Source organism: Polistes dominula, unplaced genomic scaffold (assembly GCF_049000335.1).
Source record: "Polistes dominula isolate Pdom_NZ unplaced genomic scaffold, Pdom_raw_medaka contig_18, whole genome shotgun sequence".
Lineage (NCBI taxonomy): Eukaryota > Metazoa > Arthropoda > Insecta > Hymenoptera > Vespidae > Polistes > Polistes dominula.
In genome coordinates, this window is record NW_028301164.1 from 2,396,609 (window position 1) to 2,413,680 (window position 17,072).

At 27.8% G+C, this 17,072-nt stretch overlaps 4 protein-coding genes across 10 annotated transcripts; 2 read left to right on the forward strand and 2 right to left on the reverse strand.

Annotated features, from left to right (window-relative positions):
• The first annotated feature begins 89 nt into the window (after positions 1 to 89).
• Papss (3'-phosphoadenosine 5'-phosphosulfate synthase) lies at positions 90 to 3,579 on the forward strand. Its single transcript, XM_015325107.2, has 6 exons — positions 90 to 529; positions 682 to 1,485; positions 1,645 to 2,079; positions 2,147 to 2,356; positions 2,477 to 2,759; positions 2,902 to 3,579. Exons 1-6 carry the CDS (start codon positions 500 to 502, stop codon positions 2,997 to 2,999), a joined length of 1,860 nt encoding a protein of 619 aa, XP_015180593.1. The 5' UTR covers positions 90 to 499; the 3' UTR covers positions 3,000 to 3,579.
• A 668-nt stretch (positions 3,580 to 4,247) lies between these two features.
• On the reverse strand, positions 4,248 to 10,635 carry LOC107068571 (uncharacterized). The gene is given in 5 exon segments (XM_015325109.2): positions 4,248 to 5,191; positions 5,282 to 6,060; positions 6,063 to 7,310; positions 7,313 to 9,435; positions 10,085 to 10,635. Coding segments are annotated over 4 exon segments (4,275 nt in total). The 5' UTR covers positions 9,267 to 9,435; positions 10,085 to 10,635; the 3' UTR covers positions 4,248 to 4,897.
• Positions 10,636 to 11,099: 464 nt separating this feature from the next.
• Positions 11,100 to 12,288, forward strand: san (Probable N-acetyltransferase san). 2 transcript variants are annotated; one of them, XM_015325116.2, is made up of 4 exons: positions 11,100 to 11,222; positions 11,472 to 11,628; positions 11,766 to 11,932; positions 12,010 to 12,288. In XM_015325116.2, the coding sequence occupies exons 1-4, from the start codon at positions 11,215 to 11,217 to the stop codon at positions 12,179 to 12,181; spliced, it is 504 nt and encodes a 167-aa protein (XP_015180602.1). In that variant the 5' UTR covers positions 11,100 to 11,214; the 3' UTR covers positions 12,182 to 12,288. The 2 variants fall into 2 exon arrangements, with proteins under 2 accessions (XP_015180602.1, XP_015180601.1); XM_015325115.2 differs by lacking the exon at positions 11,100 to 11,222 and having other exon boundaries at positions 11,229 to 11,628.
• Positions 12,289 to 12,644: 356 nt separating this feature from the next.
• Hsl (hormone-sensitive lipase) lies at positions 12,645 to 16,746 on the reverse strand. 6 transcript variants are annotated; one of them, XM_015325113.2, is made up of 11 exons: positions 16,476 to 16,746; positions 15,703 to 16,093; positions 15,408 to 15,609; positions 15,095 to 15,308; positions 14,828 to 15,015; positions 14,476 to 14,758; positions 14,138 to 14,336; positions 13,796 to 13,986; positions 13,344 to 13,669; positions 13,134 to 13,259; positions 12,645 to 13,040 (listed from the first exon to the last, which is right to left on the reverse strand). In XM_015325113.2, exons 2-11 carry the CDS (start codon positions 16,059 to 16,061, stop codon positions 12,972 to 12,974), a joined length of 2,157 nt encoding a protein of 718 aa, XP_015180599.1. In that variant the 5' UTR covers positions 16,062 to 16,093; positions 16,476 to 16,746; the 3' UTR covers positions 12,645 to 12,971. The 6 variants fall into 6 exon arrangements, with proteins under 6 accessions (XP_015180599.1, XP_015180597.1, XP_015180598.1 ...); XM_015325111.2 differs by having other exon boundaries at positions 15,703 to 16,239; XM_015325112.2 differs by having other exon boundaries at positions 16,465 to 16,746.
• Between the last annotated feature and the right edge of the window lie 326 nt (positions 16,747 to 17,072).

Here is a 17,072-nt window from a genome sequence, read left to right on the forward strand (position 1 = left end):
CATGCGTAGTAGAACAAAGTCAACTAGGAACTTTGATTAAAGAACAGTGTATATTGAACTTGTGTTGAATAGAACATAACTATTTTTCTACTCTATCTATATTGATGTAGTCGTGCTGGACACGTCGCAAAGTGTATCTTTTAAGATAACTTGCAATTAATACTTTTTATCACTAATTATCATTAATTTACATAGTATTAACAATATAGTGTAATATATGATATAATTTTAAAAAATTCACAAGTAGTATTATACAAAAATTTTATAAGTGTAGTGTAATAATAATCGTGTAGTGAAATCAAAATAGTAAATTAATCTATAACTGTGTCGTGAATTAATTAATATAAATAAATTTCCATATCTTATGGAATATTATTAAAGATATAAAATATAATTTATATTATATTTTGATCGAGTTGAAATCGTTTGACACGTACAATAAACAGGAAGATAAATCGAAAGATAAAAGGCAAAAAATAATCATAAATTGAATGACATTATGGAAAATCCGCACAAAAAACTGATGACGGTATGTAACATGATAAAAAGATATCTTATCAAAAAAACAAGATAAGCATTATACTAAATGAATACAAATTATGTAGTAATTTTATCAATATTATATAAGATAACAAATTACTAATTTAAATGTCTTTTTATTTTATATTTTATATTTTTTAGTCATGTACCAATGTGTCAGAACAGGCACACCATGTATCAAGAACAAAACGTGGTCAAGCGATAGGTCATGTGAGAGGTTTCCGTGGGTGTACGGTATGGTTGACAGGTCTATCAGGAGCAGGAAAGACTTCAATAGCCTTTCAAGTAGAAGCAATATTAGTCGATCATGGAATTGCAGCTTATGGGCTTGATGGAGATAACGTTAGGAGTGGTTTGAATTGCAATCTTGGTTTTAGTAAAGAGGATAGAAAAGAGAATATAAGAAGAGTTGCGGAAGTAGCAAAATTATTTGCAGACAGTGGACAAATTTGTTTATGTAGTTTTGTATCACCATTCGAAGAGGATAGACAAATGGCAAGAGAAATACACAAAGCCTCGGATCTTCCTTTCTTCGAAGTATTTGTTGATACTCCGCTTAATGTTTGCGAAGCTAGAGATACTAAAGGATTGTATAAAAAAGCACGACAGGGTGCTATTAAAGGTTTTACTGGTATAGATCAAATGTATGAAAGACCTATTAACCCTGATTTGGTGGTAACCACAGAAAATTGTACCTTAGAAGAATCAGCTGCAATGGTGATCGATCTTCTGGAAAAACAGTGTATCATACCAGTATTACCAAAACCTACTGCACCTATAAGAGAACTGTTTGTTCCAGAATCCAGAATTGCTTCTGCCAAAGCAGAAGCAGATACTCTACAGAGTATAGAAATAACAAAAGTTGATACGCAATGGCTTCAAATTCTAGCAGAAGGCTGGGCTTTACCACTTACTGGTTTCATGAGAGAAAACCAATACCTACAGGTATATAACAATTCTTCGTGTATGTATATATGTTTATGCTTCTATAAAAAGCTGATACATAATATCTCGATAAAGAATAAAATAAGCATTACTTCTTCTTCTTCTTCTTCTTCTTTATTCTCTTAACACAATTGAAGGCTTTAAGGGAAATGTTTTTAGACTCAACATTTGAAATGTCTACTAGAGGGTGGAAAAGAAGTAAATCAATCTGTTCCTATAGTTCTTGCTATAAGTACTGCAGATAAAATTCGTTTGGAGGGACATTCGGCGATAACACTTAAACATAAAAACAAAGCTTTGGCAATATTACGAAGACCAGAATTTTATTTTCATAGAAAAGAAGAAAGATGTGGATGGCAATTTGGAACTAACAACTTAGCTCATCCATATGTTAAAATGATTTATGAATCAGGAGATTGGTTGGTAGGTGGGGATATTGAAGTTTTAGAAAGGATTAAATGGCATGACGGTCTTGATATATACAGATTAACACCTAACGAAATTCGAGCTAAATGTAGAAAAATGAAAGCTGATGCAGTATTCGCATTTCAACTTAGAAATCCTATACATAATGGTCATGCCTTACTTATGCAGGTATTAATTTGAGATTTATCTTTTATAATACATTGAATTATAACAATATGGAATATTTTATTCATAGGATACGAGAAAACGTTTACTTGAAGAGCGAGGTTTTAAAAATCCTATATTATTATTACACCCGTTAGGAGGTTGGACGAAAGAAGATGATGTACCTTTACATACAAGAATTATGCAACATAAAGCTATTTTAGAAGAGGGTATACTCGATCCTAATTCTACTTTGTTAGCTATTTTCCCAAGTCCTATGATGTATGCTGGTCCTGTCGAAGTAAATGAAGATTTGTATTATTAATATTCGTTACAAAATGTTATATATATATATATATATATATATATATATATATATATATATACATTTAATTATAAAATTATAAAATTTGTTATTAAGGTACAATGGCATGCTAAAGCCAGATTGAATGCAGGTGCTAATTTTTACATCGTGGGCAGAGATCCAGCTGGTATACCACATCCAAATAAAAAAGCTACACCTGATGGTAATCTTTATGATCCAACTCATGGTGCCAGAGTTCTTTCAATAGCACGAGGATTACAAAGCTTAGAAATCATTCCATTTAAAGTTGCCGCTTATGATAAGAAAAATAAGAAAATGTCCTTCTTTAATTCAGAACGGAAAGAAGATTTTGATTTTATATCAGGAACCAGAATGAGGGGTAAGAAATATTTTTTTTCTTAATAATAATAATATTAATAATAATAATAATAATAATAATAATAATAATAATAATAATAATGATAATATATACCTATCTATACTTATTATTATTATTACTTAAAAATACATTATTACTATAGATTTAGCCAGAGCAGGGAAATGTCCACCTGATGGTTTCATGTCTCCAAAAGCATGGAACATTCTCGCACAATATTATCAAAGTGGTAATAAAAATTAACTAACTTAGAATTAGATATCATTTTTATAGTAATCTATTAATTAGACCACTTAATACAGTGCAATTATTCTATTAAAATATTACAATGATTAACACACGTATTACAAGATTATATACAAAGAATAAGATCAAAGAAGAAATATGCTTTTGATTACATGTTTGTACATGTACGTTTATAAATTTTCCTCTTGTACAGCATAATATCGGGGAATTCATTCCTTCGTTAGATAGGTTGATACTTACAATGATTCCACACAATGTGTAAGTAAATTTTATTTTTTTTTACCTACAGAGATAAACTGACGATATTTTCTATATATAATATATATTTTACATATATGTATATTTATCAATGAAGAAAATGAAACGTGTGAGATATATTTCGTAATAGTAAAAAATATTTCAAATGTTGATAATATATACATAGTCTTTAGTAGTATATAAGGTACAAATTATGGCTACAAAATACTTCTAAAAGAGAGAGAGAGAGAGAGAAGTAAATTTATATTAAAATTATGTACAAATGAATAATTCAATGTATACAATTACTAAGTAATAAAAATATTATGTGCACACAATATATTTTTGGCTTTTCAAAGGCTGTTAAAATAACAACATAATAACAAAAAGACTTGAAATATTGAAAATATTTTTTTTTATTACCTTGATATAACTTACAGAGGAAATTTTTAAAATAAAAAATGATAAAGAAAAAATAAAATATGAAATTTATTAGCATATTTTATCTTGTTGCATCCAACACATAAATGAAACAATACTGTTCTTGTTTATCTTCTGAGAAATAAATCAAAATAATAAATGTATAGGACAAAAGATACAAATAAAAATGTTTTAATATCGTAACAAGCGAAAATGATTAATCATAACTGTATCAAATATTGTGATGTGGACAATTTTAATATATTTTTATAATAAATTACAAATATGTAATTTTTTTTTATCTTCTCTTATGAAATTATTTCTATAAAAGACATTGCTAAACAATGTTCAAATATTTTTTTTTCAAGAGTATAACCATTATATATAAAGAAAACAATATAGCTAATTGAAATCAATTTTACCATTTATCCAAAAGCAAAGATATTCATGAAAAGATCTTGGTTTTTATAACAATTACAAAGTAATTATTTTTATAAACTCGTACCTGTTGTTATCTTACTCTAATTACATATTTAAAATATATACTATCTATGTCAAAGGATTTATTATGTTTTCCTTGCAAAGCTGTTGTGTTTACAAATATATTGTTATGTTCCACAATAACTTCTTTCAATGAAATAAGCAAGTTAGATAAATGATCATGGTGTCTCAAATATACAAATATATGCTTAACGATATACTATTGATCTTACAAATAAATAAATGTCTAACATTGCATTAATATTTAACATTCTTATATACTTCTTCTTCTTTTTCTTTTTCTTTCTTTCGTTTCTTTAGATTTGTACATAGTATCCTTCCTTATATTTAGCAATAATAATTATTGATTCTATTTTAATGTAAAGTATTTATTTTGTTTCTTTCTTTCTTTTTTACGTTTCATGTATTTCCTTACAACTTGAAGATTGTATAAACTTGTATTTTAATGTGTACCGTTAATACGAAGCCATTATTTTATAATATTTTACAATTTTAACATAATCTTATATCTATGATCTTGAAAAAATTATTATTTTAGCAGCGAATAATTGTTCTTAATGTTATCAAATATGCAAATACCATACTCTCTTTTCATATATCCTGAATTTATTTTACATAAATGTGACTTACTTCAGATAAAAAAAAAAAACATTGTATAATTTTATCTCGAATTACGAAGTATTGATTTAGCAAGTATCATTTTTTCCCTAGAATTAAAAATAATCAACTTATTAGTTTTAATTGTCATATATTATTGATGCTGTCGCTAAATTGACTTCGGTATTTGTGTCAGACAAATCAGGCAAAGATAGCATAACAGGAATAACTTGAATTTTTCCATTGTCATCTTGTTGTTGCAAATGAACTACCGTTCCACTTTGTAAAATCTCATTAGTCATCATTTCGTTTGCCATTATTTCTGCTGACTCAATGTTGTCTGCAGTTACCTCTTCCGTGTATACAGTGGTATCTTCCATGTTCATGATAACTTCGGTAGCTTCAGAAGCTTCTCTCGATGTTTCTTCATAATCCTACAATATAAATAAGAAATTAACTAACAAGTTAACAACTTATTAATTAACTTATACATATACATAATATATGTATGTATGTTGAATTACCTGTTCATAAACTTGCTCATATTCTTCTGGAATTTCAGGTTCTTCAAATTTAACGATTTCTTCTTTGATAAATTTAGTTTCAAACGGTTGACACGATTGTTCCTCATATTGGCTTTCTGTAAGTTGCGAATCTACGTGCGTTAATTCTTCTTGCTCTTGCTCTTGTTCTTGTTCTTGTTCAGAACCTGAAGTTTCTCCTTGAACTTTAGAGTGCTTAATATTTCTTCCAGGTACTATTCGTTTAAATCCAGATCCACCTAAACTTTCATGACGCCTTTCATGTTTGTTCTTATCACCCAAATACTTAAAACGTTGTCTACAAACACTACACGAATAAGGTCGTTCATTTGTATGAGTTCTTTCATGACAAACAAGTGCGCTTACTTGTTTACACCTCCACGGACAGTATCTACATTGTAAAGGTCTTTCATCGCTATGTCTGTTCTGATGATGCTTGATTAGCTGTATCTTAGTCTTTAAATTAAATCCACATATTTCACACGTATACGGTCTTTCCTCAGAATGAGATATCATATGAGTTTTTAACCTAAGCTGATTTACAAATCGTTTTGGACAATGAGGACACACTAATGTGCCTTCCAGCCTATTGTGAGTTACCATCATATGATGCCTTAATCTAACTTCAGAAGTAAATGTCATATCGCAATCCAAACACTTCATAGGGTCTTTCTCCATATGAGTATTTTTAATATGTGTTCTTAAGATCATTTCTGTTTTGAAAGTTTTCGTGCAATGATAACAAGAAACTCTTTTTCTTGTAAACCATCAACACTTTCTTTTACAAGGCCAGGAATCAATTCGTTATGTATATGAGACATATGCCATTCTAATGATCTTGCTGAAATCATAGATCTATTACATATGTGACATGTAAATTGTCTTCCATCTTTGTGTTCGCGATTTCTATGTATAACTAAAGTAGAATGATTTGGGAATTTTTCGCCACATACTTGGCACGAGCATTCTTTTAATCCTCTACTATCAGATTTTTCATGAACTCTCAGATGAAGTCTTAATCCATCCCTCCTATTAAATCCAACACCGCAAGTATCACAGCGATATTGTCGTTGATCTTCATGTATTCTTACATGTTGTTTTAATGTAGAACTATTTTTAAACATCTTATCACAATGTGGACATTGTATAGTATAGGCTTTGTGAGTATACATATGTTTAGAAAGGCTATAAAATGGTACTAATTTATGACAAACTGGACATTCTCTTTTGTTCCCTACAGGTTGGTGTTTACGAATACGGTGATGTCTCAGACTGGCAGGATTTTTAAAGTCTGCCCCGCAATCTTCACACAAATAAGCTCTCAACGTTGTATGGACAGATTTTAAATGAAAACTCAACTTTTGTTTGAACGCAAATTTTTTCGGACATTTAGTACATTCAAATATTTTTTCCCACTTCATATGTTGCGTTTTAATATGTTGATCTAGGGTCCCCTGATGTTTGAATTTTTCACCACAAACATCGCACAATTGACCAAACTCATTATCGCAATGTTTCTGTTCGTGCTGCCTCTTTTTTCCTTTCGAATCTAAGATTGTATTACAATATTTACATACTAATTTTTTATAACATATTACATTATGATTTTTTTTTGCTTTATTTGTAGGAAATTCTTCCATGCAATCTTCGCAGTAATGCATTATTTTATAATCATGCATTTTTATGTGATCTTCTAATACTTCCTTAGAAGCAAATGTTTCAGGACAATAATCACACTCTAAATAATTTTCCTCAGGTATATAATCAGCTGGTGTTGTTTCATCGATCAAATCGGGTAAACTTTTTTGAAGAGACGTGTTATTTCTATCTTCGTAAAGGGAAATGATGTCTTCATCTTTTAATCTGGTAATAACTATTTTTCTTTGTTTTAAATAATCTTGAAATTCTAGTAAATTTTTGTCTTTTTCTCCTAAAATGCGTGATAATTTTTCCATGTTTCCCTCTGTGTAAGATTGATCAATTTCTTTTTGTAAATATTCTTTCTTTTTTTCGCCTCTTCCCATTTTAACTTAAGTTTAGCCAAACGTGATAAATACTCTTTCGTGTTCACATATGCCTTCTCTGAAACCGACTGATCCTGTTGAGAATCTGAAACATCTGAAGCATTCTCTCCTTTTAAAATAGTACTATTCATAGTACTACTATCAACGTCAGATTCTACCTTTAAATTAGAATTACTTTCTTCGTATATATGAGCTTTTTGATCGTCAGAACTTTCTACTCGTTTTGCATATCGACTTTGAGTATCATCATTTTTAATTGATAAATTTGTTTTATTACCCAAAACTTTTTCACGTTTTTTCTTATATTCTTCTATTTGCTCTTCTATTATTTGTTCTCTTTTGTCCAATTTTTTAGAACGTTCTGTAAATAAATTCTTTTCTTTTGTCGCTAAGGCTTCATATCTCTTTAAAATTTTACCAACCGGCTTAAAATCAAATGACTTTATTTTAGTTACATTTTTTTCGTCCTTTTTTTCAAATGGTTTATCCATTTTTTTAACCTTTACTAATAATATTTCATTAGGTTTAGAACCTTTCACAGTGACGTACATAATTCCATCTTCTTGGGTATCGTTAATATTTAAAGGATTTTGCATATCTAATTTTGGAATTTTAGAATCTTTCGAATTTTCAATAATGTCTGATGTATTAGAACATTTGGATTCATCATTATTTTCTAAATGATCCTTTTTTGTTTGCTGCAAAAGTCTGCGTTTTAATATATTTGGTTGCTTCGGAGCATCCTTCCCAAATTCATCATTTTTTATATCAATCTTCTGATTAATTTGAAATTTAGAATTTAAATTATCTTGTGGAGTATCTAATTTAACGTATGCCTTTAATGCCATATCATATTTATATACAGTTTGATTGGAATCTTGATTTGCATCATCTTGACTCTGCATCAAATTACTACCCGACGAATTTTGTAACAGAAAAGATTGATTATTTTCTTTACTTGTATTATCCTTTTTAGGCGTATTTCGTCTTTTATCCGTGTGACTGTTTTCAATTTCATCATCAGATTCTGCAGCATCCGAACTATCAGGTTGAAATGGGGGATCATCCGGATCAAATTCTTCGATAGATTCATTATCATCGCTTTGATGTTGATCTTCTGCAACGTCTTCAAAAATATCAGGTTGCATTTTACATGTTACATCAGAATTATTTTTATCCTCTCTTTCCGGAGTTGATGATTTTTCATTTTTTAATGAATAAATAGCAGATATTTTTGGAACAAATTCTTCGTTGTCAGTGCTCGTTGATATGGGCACCATAGAACAATCATCAATTTCTTCTACTATCTTTTGACTATTAGTTAAAGATTGTAATTTATCCGCTTCTATGTTACGTGCAATTGTGTCAGTTAATGTAACATAAAGCGATTTTAATTTAATTTCAGCTTTTTTAATTTGCATATAAAACTTATAACTCATTTTTAAATCGCAAATACAATCCATACACATTTGAGTAGACAAACTGTCTTGAGAATTAATTTCTTCTAAATGTTTGATCTGTTGACTTAGCCTCATTTGAATACCTTTTTCACTGAAGATATCAACCAAAGGAAATTTCAAACCGGCACAAGTTCGGCAGTACTTTTTTAATTCTTCCTTAGTATTTTCATACATTTGAATTTTGTCTGATTCTAATGATTTACTTTGCAAAGAAATTTTAGTTAATTCCTTTAAACTATTTACATCGTGAGCCAATAGCTTCACGCGAGGTGTTATTTTTTTTAATTCATTTATATCCTTAACTTGTCCACCTAAAGTATCTTTATTTATTGTCAAAGAAGATACCCTAATAGGTTTCAAAATGGTTTTTAATAAATTATTTTCTAACATATCTTTCTGACCACTGCTATTCATATAATCATGATTTTCTGTCATTAATTCTCCATAATCATGATCTCTATTAAGCTTAGTTGAATTCTGCATATTTATAATTAATATTTATTTCATTAGAAATGATCCTTTTACAAATACATTTATTCTCTTAATATTTATTTATTATATTTTCATTTTATAATAATTATATGCAGTTGAAATAATATTCTTTATAAATGAACTGCAACATTTTAATGCATATCTGTATTGGCATAATAATCTGAAATCATAACATAATAAACATTTATAAATGTATAAAATAAAGTTGTTTATTTACAAAATATAAATAATAAATAAAAAAAGAAACATATATATTATACTATTTGTAGTAGATTCAATTTAAAAAATAGAAATCTTAAACACTCTAATAATAAAATACTTGTTAACAAATTATTTATAAAATATTTCAAATTATATATATATATATATATATTATTAAACATAACAATTTATAATTATTTTCAATAATTCTCTTTTATTATTATCAAATACTATATTGATACCAATGAAAGGCTAAAATGAAAAAATATTAAATATACAATATAATCTAACTGTACATTTGATGACAACTTTTACAAATTCTCCCATTGCTAATATTTAATTATACGATATATTAAAGAATTATTTCTAATAATTATAAATGCTTCCTGCAAATCAATTATTTTTATTCATAATGTAATCATTCATTTATTTATGGTGTAATACTATTATATTAAAAGACAAATAAATGTCTTTTATTCATTTCAATGCCAAACGTTGAAAATTCTTAAATTTCATTCAAATCATTTAGAGGTTAAGAAATAGTTAGAAGTTTCCTATTAGAATATTATATTCGTAAGTACTTTTATATTTACAAGAGGATGTTATACCAGTTTCAAATTATAAGTTTCTCCTCTTGATACACGATCTTACGAAAAGTAACAAGCGTTATTCGAAAGTTTTTCCAATTTCTCACTACTATAACTTCTTCTTGACGATATCCAGATGGCGCGTACCAATGGCGCCTCTACGTTTATTATTTTCAAGATATCATTGGCATTCTACACTTCCAAAATTCATGCCTGGCTTTGAATATCTTTCGTACTATTTTAGCTCTGTTAATTGACCGTCTTTTGTGCATTAAACCACCGGTGAAAATACTAGGAAAATGTGTTGAAGATGGATTTATGAATTTCTTATAAATTCACTATCTATAAAGACGAACTGCTGCCACGTTTAACTTTCGTCTTACTAAAAATCTTTCCTCGATTATGGTATGACGTCGTTAAATTTAAGATGGCGACCGTCACAACCATATTGGGAAGTCAACATGCAAATTCTAAATTAAAAAGTCATTTTTGACGATTTTCAAATCGCTATTGAAAAGAACAAGATCAAAAAATATAAGTCAATAACAGGATATACAATAACGAATAGAAATTAAAGAAAAAATATTTTACTGTATTACAAAAGATCGATTAATATATTACCTAAATATAATAATAATAATAATAATAATAATAATAATAATAATATAAAAGTTTTAAGCACGTGACGTAATTTTCAAATCAATTTAATGAGTATGCAGCTTAAGGATATCAGCCAATACGCGTTAAGCATTGTACATATTTTTAGGGTACTATCAACCATATTTATATTTAGTTTTTTTTATCTATCAAGTTGGTTATTTTTATAATTTTGGTATAAACGTAAATATTTGTTTGCATAAAGAAATTAAATATATTTTAATATATTAATCAATAATTAATCAATATTATATGAAATTTTTGAAATATTTAATATTATTTATGTAAAAAATTCATAATTATATAATATGTTTAATTTTTTTATCTGAAATTATATAATAATCAAAATAACCAATCAAAATAACTGACATGGAAGAAAACTGGCGGGTAAAAATGATGCGCGCGCAACAAATGTATGCATAAAATGGTGTTAGCAATGCGACCAATCGCTAGTAGGTTAAAACTATCTCTCCGCGAGGAGTTTGTTGGCCAATATGACTAGGTAAATTGTGATAAGTTTGAGGTGATCCTCGACGAGTCGTTTTGTATATTAAATTAATAAATAATATATTTCTAAAAGTAATTTATTATTATTAATAGTAATTAATCCAACTAACAAACCTCTAGATAATAATAATAATTAATATTTGTAAACGCTTATAATAATGATTGTAACAACCCGAACCCGATTTAAAGATACTGTAATAGGAGGTGAACACAGAGTTTTCGAGTATTTATTGGTTAATTACAGGTCTAAGATAGAATTGGGAGATGTAACGCCACATAATATTAAACAACTTAAACTCCTTAATCAAGTGGTCTTTCCAGTTTCGTATAATGAAAAATTTTATAAGGACGTTTTAGAAGCAGGGGAATTAGCTAAACTAGCCTATTACAATGATATAGTGGTAATTGAATTGTTTACTCTTATTTATTTATTTATATTAAACATTGATTATAATATATGTTTGAACAATTATTCTTATATGTATGTTGTATTGTTTTGTTTTCTTAATTGTCTAAGAATAATATTCTTTATTTATAGGTTGGTGCTGTTTGTTGCCGTGTAGATACTTCGGAAAACTCTAGACGATTATATATTATGACTTTAGGATGTTTATATCCTTATAGGAGATTAGGAATAGGGACGGTCATGGTACAACATGTATTAAAGTATGTTAATAAAGATGGAAACTTTGACTCTATTTTTCTGTAAGTATGCATATCGATTATTAATGAAACATTTTATCTTTCATAATTTCTTAATAAATATTTATCGATATTCCTAGTCACGTTCAAATAAGTAATGAAGGAGCTATTGATTTCTATAAAAAATTTGGCTTCGAAATAGTGGAAACTAAACAACATTATTATAAAAGAATAGAACCCGCAGATGCACATGTTTTACAGAAAACTTTGCGACCTCGAGCTAATCAAACGAATCAACAGACAATCAATTAATTCAATTTCTCTTGTACATTACATCATATTTTTCATCCTTTTCCTTTTGCCATTGCAAAATTATATTTGTCTTTTAATTCTATAAATAAAGAAGCTCCTTGTTATTACATCTACTGTTGCACCTAATGTTACGGAGTCACCTGTACATAAACAACAATACAAATATAAAAATCTAAACAAATATTTTCATCTTTGTCCACCAACCGATATATATCATCCTTGGCTGTATTTATTAAATAGAGGGATACACATAAATTTAAAGAAAAATTTGATTAACACGTTATGTACCAAACTTCTTTCGTTGAGCTTTTCGTTCAGGCTGCAGTGAATTGTCAATCATAAAAAAACATAAGAATTTCAATAAATGTAGCTTAAACAAAGTTCAAAATTGGTCCATAGGAATCAACATAGCATTTAATATATTAAACATACAGTAAAATTCAAATTAAAAACACGAAAATAATTAAATTAATCAAGTTATATTTATAAAATCATAAATAAATAAATAAGAGATATATATATATATAAGTATGGAAAATACAAATTTTCAAAACAATAAATATATAACGTGTAACCATATAAATACATTATAAAATACATAAATTAGAAATGTGAATAGTCCCGATGGATAATAAATTTTATATACACATTACCAGATCTTGCAGATCGATTTGAACATTCTTTGAATAATCGCAAGCCAGGTGGAAAATACTTTTATAAATTATCACATTATTAACAAAGCTTTTTAGCATATACACACGTGTATAATTTTACATATATGTATATAAAATTACAACTGTAATAATTCCAAGATCCTTTTAATGCAAACTTCAGAGCCTTCATATGCTTCTTTTGAGATCTACAAAAGTTATATATCAAATGAGATAATATTATATTATATTTATCAATGTTATATTATATGTACAGAGAAAATTAAGTAAAATTATCTTACTGGTGCTAAATTGAGAAAACCATGAGGCAAACCGGATAATATGTCGAGTGTGACTAAATTTCCCAGTAATTTTAATTTTCTTGCAAACATGACACAATCATCGAGACAAGGATCCAGTTCCATTGTCTGAATTGACGATATTCGGGGTGTTAATAATTTGTCACGAATAAAATAAATTTAAATGATAAAATTTAACAACATTAAACTCACTAAAATTTTGACGGGCGGAAAACGAGCTAAAATATCATCCGATGCAAGATATGGACTTAAAAATGGATCTTTCGGAACAGTGAATGCGAATTCTTCTGAAGGACTTTTTGCTCTTTCCATATCGAGTTCTCTAACTTCTCTTTTATCTCCACCAATAGGCCATCCAAAAAATGACCATGCTTTGCCATTGTTTGGAGGACCGTCATCTGTACCATTATAATTATTTAATACAGGAGCCGAAGTACATACGCTTGAATTTCTATACATTTCTAAAAATCTTTGGATATATTCTTGTGATTTAACTTCTTGTTTTGGATGATCTATTCCTAGTATTAGAATAAATAACTTTTTTATATTTATATTTTGATATAGTATACTAAATAAATATTATTTAAATTCGATAAATATGACGTGAGTTATGATGACATTAATTTGTTTAACATTGTACATACCGTCAACATCAGCTAGGCTTACAGAATTTAATGTTGAATCAGATGGAAGTGAGGCAAGTTTATGTGCATCGTTCGTTTCATCCCCATTAGGACTAAGAGCCAATGCTATGAGATCGCTCTCACTAACTTCTGCAAACGATTCAGTTTCCGATTTTACGACTTCATCGCCATTTTGACTTTTTTCTCTAGAACTATGAAAAAAAAAAAGAGAAAAAGTTTATTTTTATTTCCATTACAAATGTTTTCTTGTCATTTAAAATGAAACATAAAATAAAATTGTATATAGATATTATACATCATTTTTAATATTACCCTATAGTGTTTTTTTGTTTGTTATCTTACCCAGTGTAAGCTTTTAGGCATCGCATCATAAAACCAAAAGGTAACAACAGATCTGTTAGGCTTAATAATCGTGATGGTGATGTTACAAATTCTATTAAAATTGGTGTATATGCCATAAAAATACCATCTGGTTTTCTTATATTCATTTGTAAACATTTTAAAGTCATTCCTAAGTTTAAATTAGCCCCTGCGGAATCTCCTGTGTTAACGTGTTATTTTATTAAATAATTTGTGAAATAATTTCAACTTTAATAATAGATTCAAATAAATTTATATATATATATTTTTTTTTCGAAATATATATATTTTTATATATATTTATTGTAAAAATGTTTTACCAATAAGGATTACTTTTTGTGCCGTACTTCCAAGCAATGTGCTGGCATGATTCAATGACCATGCATAAGCATATAATATTTCTTCAAGGGCACGAGGAAATGGTGCTTCTGGTGCTAAACTATAATCTATACTTAAAATAGGTACACCTAATTTAACTGCCCATGTTCGTAAATAAGATTCGTGTGAACGGGAAGTTTGTGATACAAAACCTCCTCCATGAGAATGAATAATCAAACTTTCAGATAAGCCAAGTAATTCTCCTCCAGTACCTGCTGATCCAACCTGAAAGAAAATATTTTTAAATGGTCTGTAAAAAAGACATAGAAATAATTTAGTAAATCATTTTCATACCATTCCAACACGACGCACAGCACTAAGTAATCGGACATGTATCGGCTTCCTTCCAATATGACTGTTTGGTATTGGAATAGAAATTTTGCCTCCATCAAGCGTATCGAGTGTTAATTCTTCAGGAGGTATAGATATAACTTGATTTATACTTAATGGTACGACCATTGATACTGAACTGCATAATATTTCTAAAATTTATAATATATAAGTAATGTAATACTTTTTTTGTTAAATATGTTCTTTTTTAAATTCTACAACAGATCTTACCAGTTTCATTTAAAAACCAGAAAGATTGACAAAATGAAACATCTGCATGCTGAGATACATGGATAATACGACGTGCTCTTGCTTCTGGATCCATTACATATTTTAAGGAATTAGTCCATCGTCCAAATAATGTTCCATTAGAATAATAAATTTCGCTGAACGAGGCCAAACAGACAGATATAGTTCTTAAAATGTTTTTTATGTTATCACCAAACTAGAATATTTGTAATGATTCTTTAATATTTAAAATTTCATGTTAGATTTAATAATAATAATAAGAAGAAGAAGAAGAAGAAGAATTTGTTGGAAATACCTGGAATCCTAAACATCTACCATAAAAACAGTATTGATTAACAATTTCCGTTTGATTTAAAAGTTCTTGGGGACTGTGTTCATTAGAAGAGAACAGAGATAATTTTCCATCCTTTGTTTGATCGCTCCAAGAGAAAAGTGTTTTCAAAAATTGTAGACAAGTGTACAAAGATGCTAACAATTGAGAGCAAGCTTCAACTTCGCTGAATAAATATTAAATTAATCATTAAATGATAATACATAAATAATACCATGCAAAAATATAATTGTGAAGGATATAACAAAATATTATTTACCGCATATAATAACTTTTACGAAATAGGAAGGAATCTTTTTGACAATACATTTGACGGCATACAGTAACAGAGTGCATAATACCTCTGTCAACTAACAATAAAAAACTTCTATATCCATTTCCTGGGGTTTGTTCATCAAAGTCAAACATTGGTGCAAATTTTGAGATTTCTTTGTATAATGGTTGCATTTTTTCTAAGTGATCCAATATTGCCAAAAGGCTAGCTCGGATTTTTGATCCATTTTCATCTTGATGCGTTGAAAAATAGTCTTTATTAGCATGACATAATTCTCTAAGTGCACCCCATTGTAATGGTTCAAATTCCTCGAATGGTCTTTCAAAATCATCGTCAAGAGACATTTGAAGTATTTGTCAATTTTATTCTGTCAATGCTATTAATAAATAATAAATAATTATTTTATTTTAGAATTCTTTCAACTTGATAATATTATTCTTGCATTTGTATTGATTCTCATTATTTTAAAAGATATTCCATTCATTTAATTCAAGTTTTTCTTGATTCCGTAAACAATGAAATCTATATATAAAAGTCAATATATAAAATGTATTATTATTTATATGAAAAATATAATGTCGTGTTTCATGATGTTAATTTTCATTTATTTTGATAATTTATTAATGAACGTTGAACGTTGACAATTATTTATAAGACATTTTCGAATCATTATTGTGCAATGTTAATAATCATTTGAATAAATTTATTAATAATGCATGTCGTTAAATGCAATATTATAATACGAACATCATTGTTACCATAAAGCTTGTCACAATCGATGAGCGTTTTCCAAACACAAATGCGTCGTTGATGACACGTACGCTTTTCTTCAGAAAGCTGGATAACGACTGGACAGTTTTAATCCGCGCGCTTATAAATGTCCAATCATCGTTTCTCAAATCTTTTGTTTTCAATATCGTTTTAATTCTTTCCCTTATCTATTAAGAAATAGATCAAAGTAATATTTCTTTATTAACAATTAAATATTACAAATCATGTTAATCTATGATTGTTGCCTTTATTGATCCTATCGTTAAATTTGTTCTATTTTTATATTTTACATAGTCAAAACATTATAGAGATAAAATTATATTTTTCTCTTATCCTTTATCAAAGTATATAATTATTTTAATTATTAAGATAACCAATTTATAATTATTATATATTATTATAATTATTTTTCAAAAATTTTGCAGACGTGGAAAATAATACTCTTTTGTAACCCCTTTCAGACTTACAATTAGATAATATATATTAATTTAGAAAATACATTAAGTTAATAATAAAAATTTATTGTACAAATAACCATCACAAATAGATTAATTTAAAATATTAATAAAGAAACATATTATTGT

Bases quoted from the DNA above. Each gene is read 5' to 3' on its own strand.
- Papss (XM_015325107.2), top strand. From the start codon at position 500: ATGGAAAATCCGCACAAAAAACTGATGACG. The intron at 1,486-1,644 runs GTATATAACAAT...AAATGTTTTTAG, and splicing joins GAGAAAACCAATACCTACAG to ACTCAACATTTGAAATGTCT. The intron at 2,357-2,476 runs GTAAATGAAGAT...TTTGTTATTAAG, and splicing joins TGTATGCTGGTCCTGTCGAA to GTACAATGGCATGCTAAAGC.
- san (XM_015325115.2), top strand. From the start codon at position 11,386: ATGATTGTAACAACCCGAACCCGATTTAAAGATACTGTAATAGGAGGT. The intron at 11,629-11,765 runs GTAATTGAATTG...CTTTATTTATAG, and splicing joins CCTATTACAATGATATAGTG to GTTGGTGCTGTTTGTTGCCG. The intron at 11,933-12,009 runs GTAAGTATGCAT...CGATATTCCTAG, and splicing joins AACTTTGACTCTATTTTTCT to TCACGTTCAAATAAGTAATG.
- Hsl (XM_015325113.2), bottom strand. From the start codon at position 16,061: ATGTCTCTTGACGATGATTTTGAAAGACCATTCGAGGAATTTGAACCA. The intron at 15,610-15,702 runs GTAAATAATATT...ATATTTATTCAG, and splicing joins CGTAAAAGTTATTATATGCG to CGAAGTTGAAGCTTGCTCTC. The intron at 13,041-13,133 runs GTAAGATAATTT...TAACTTTTGTAG, and splicing joins GTTTTCTCAATTTAGCACCA to ATCTCAAAAGAAGCATATGA.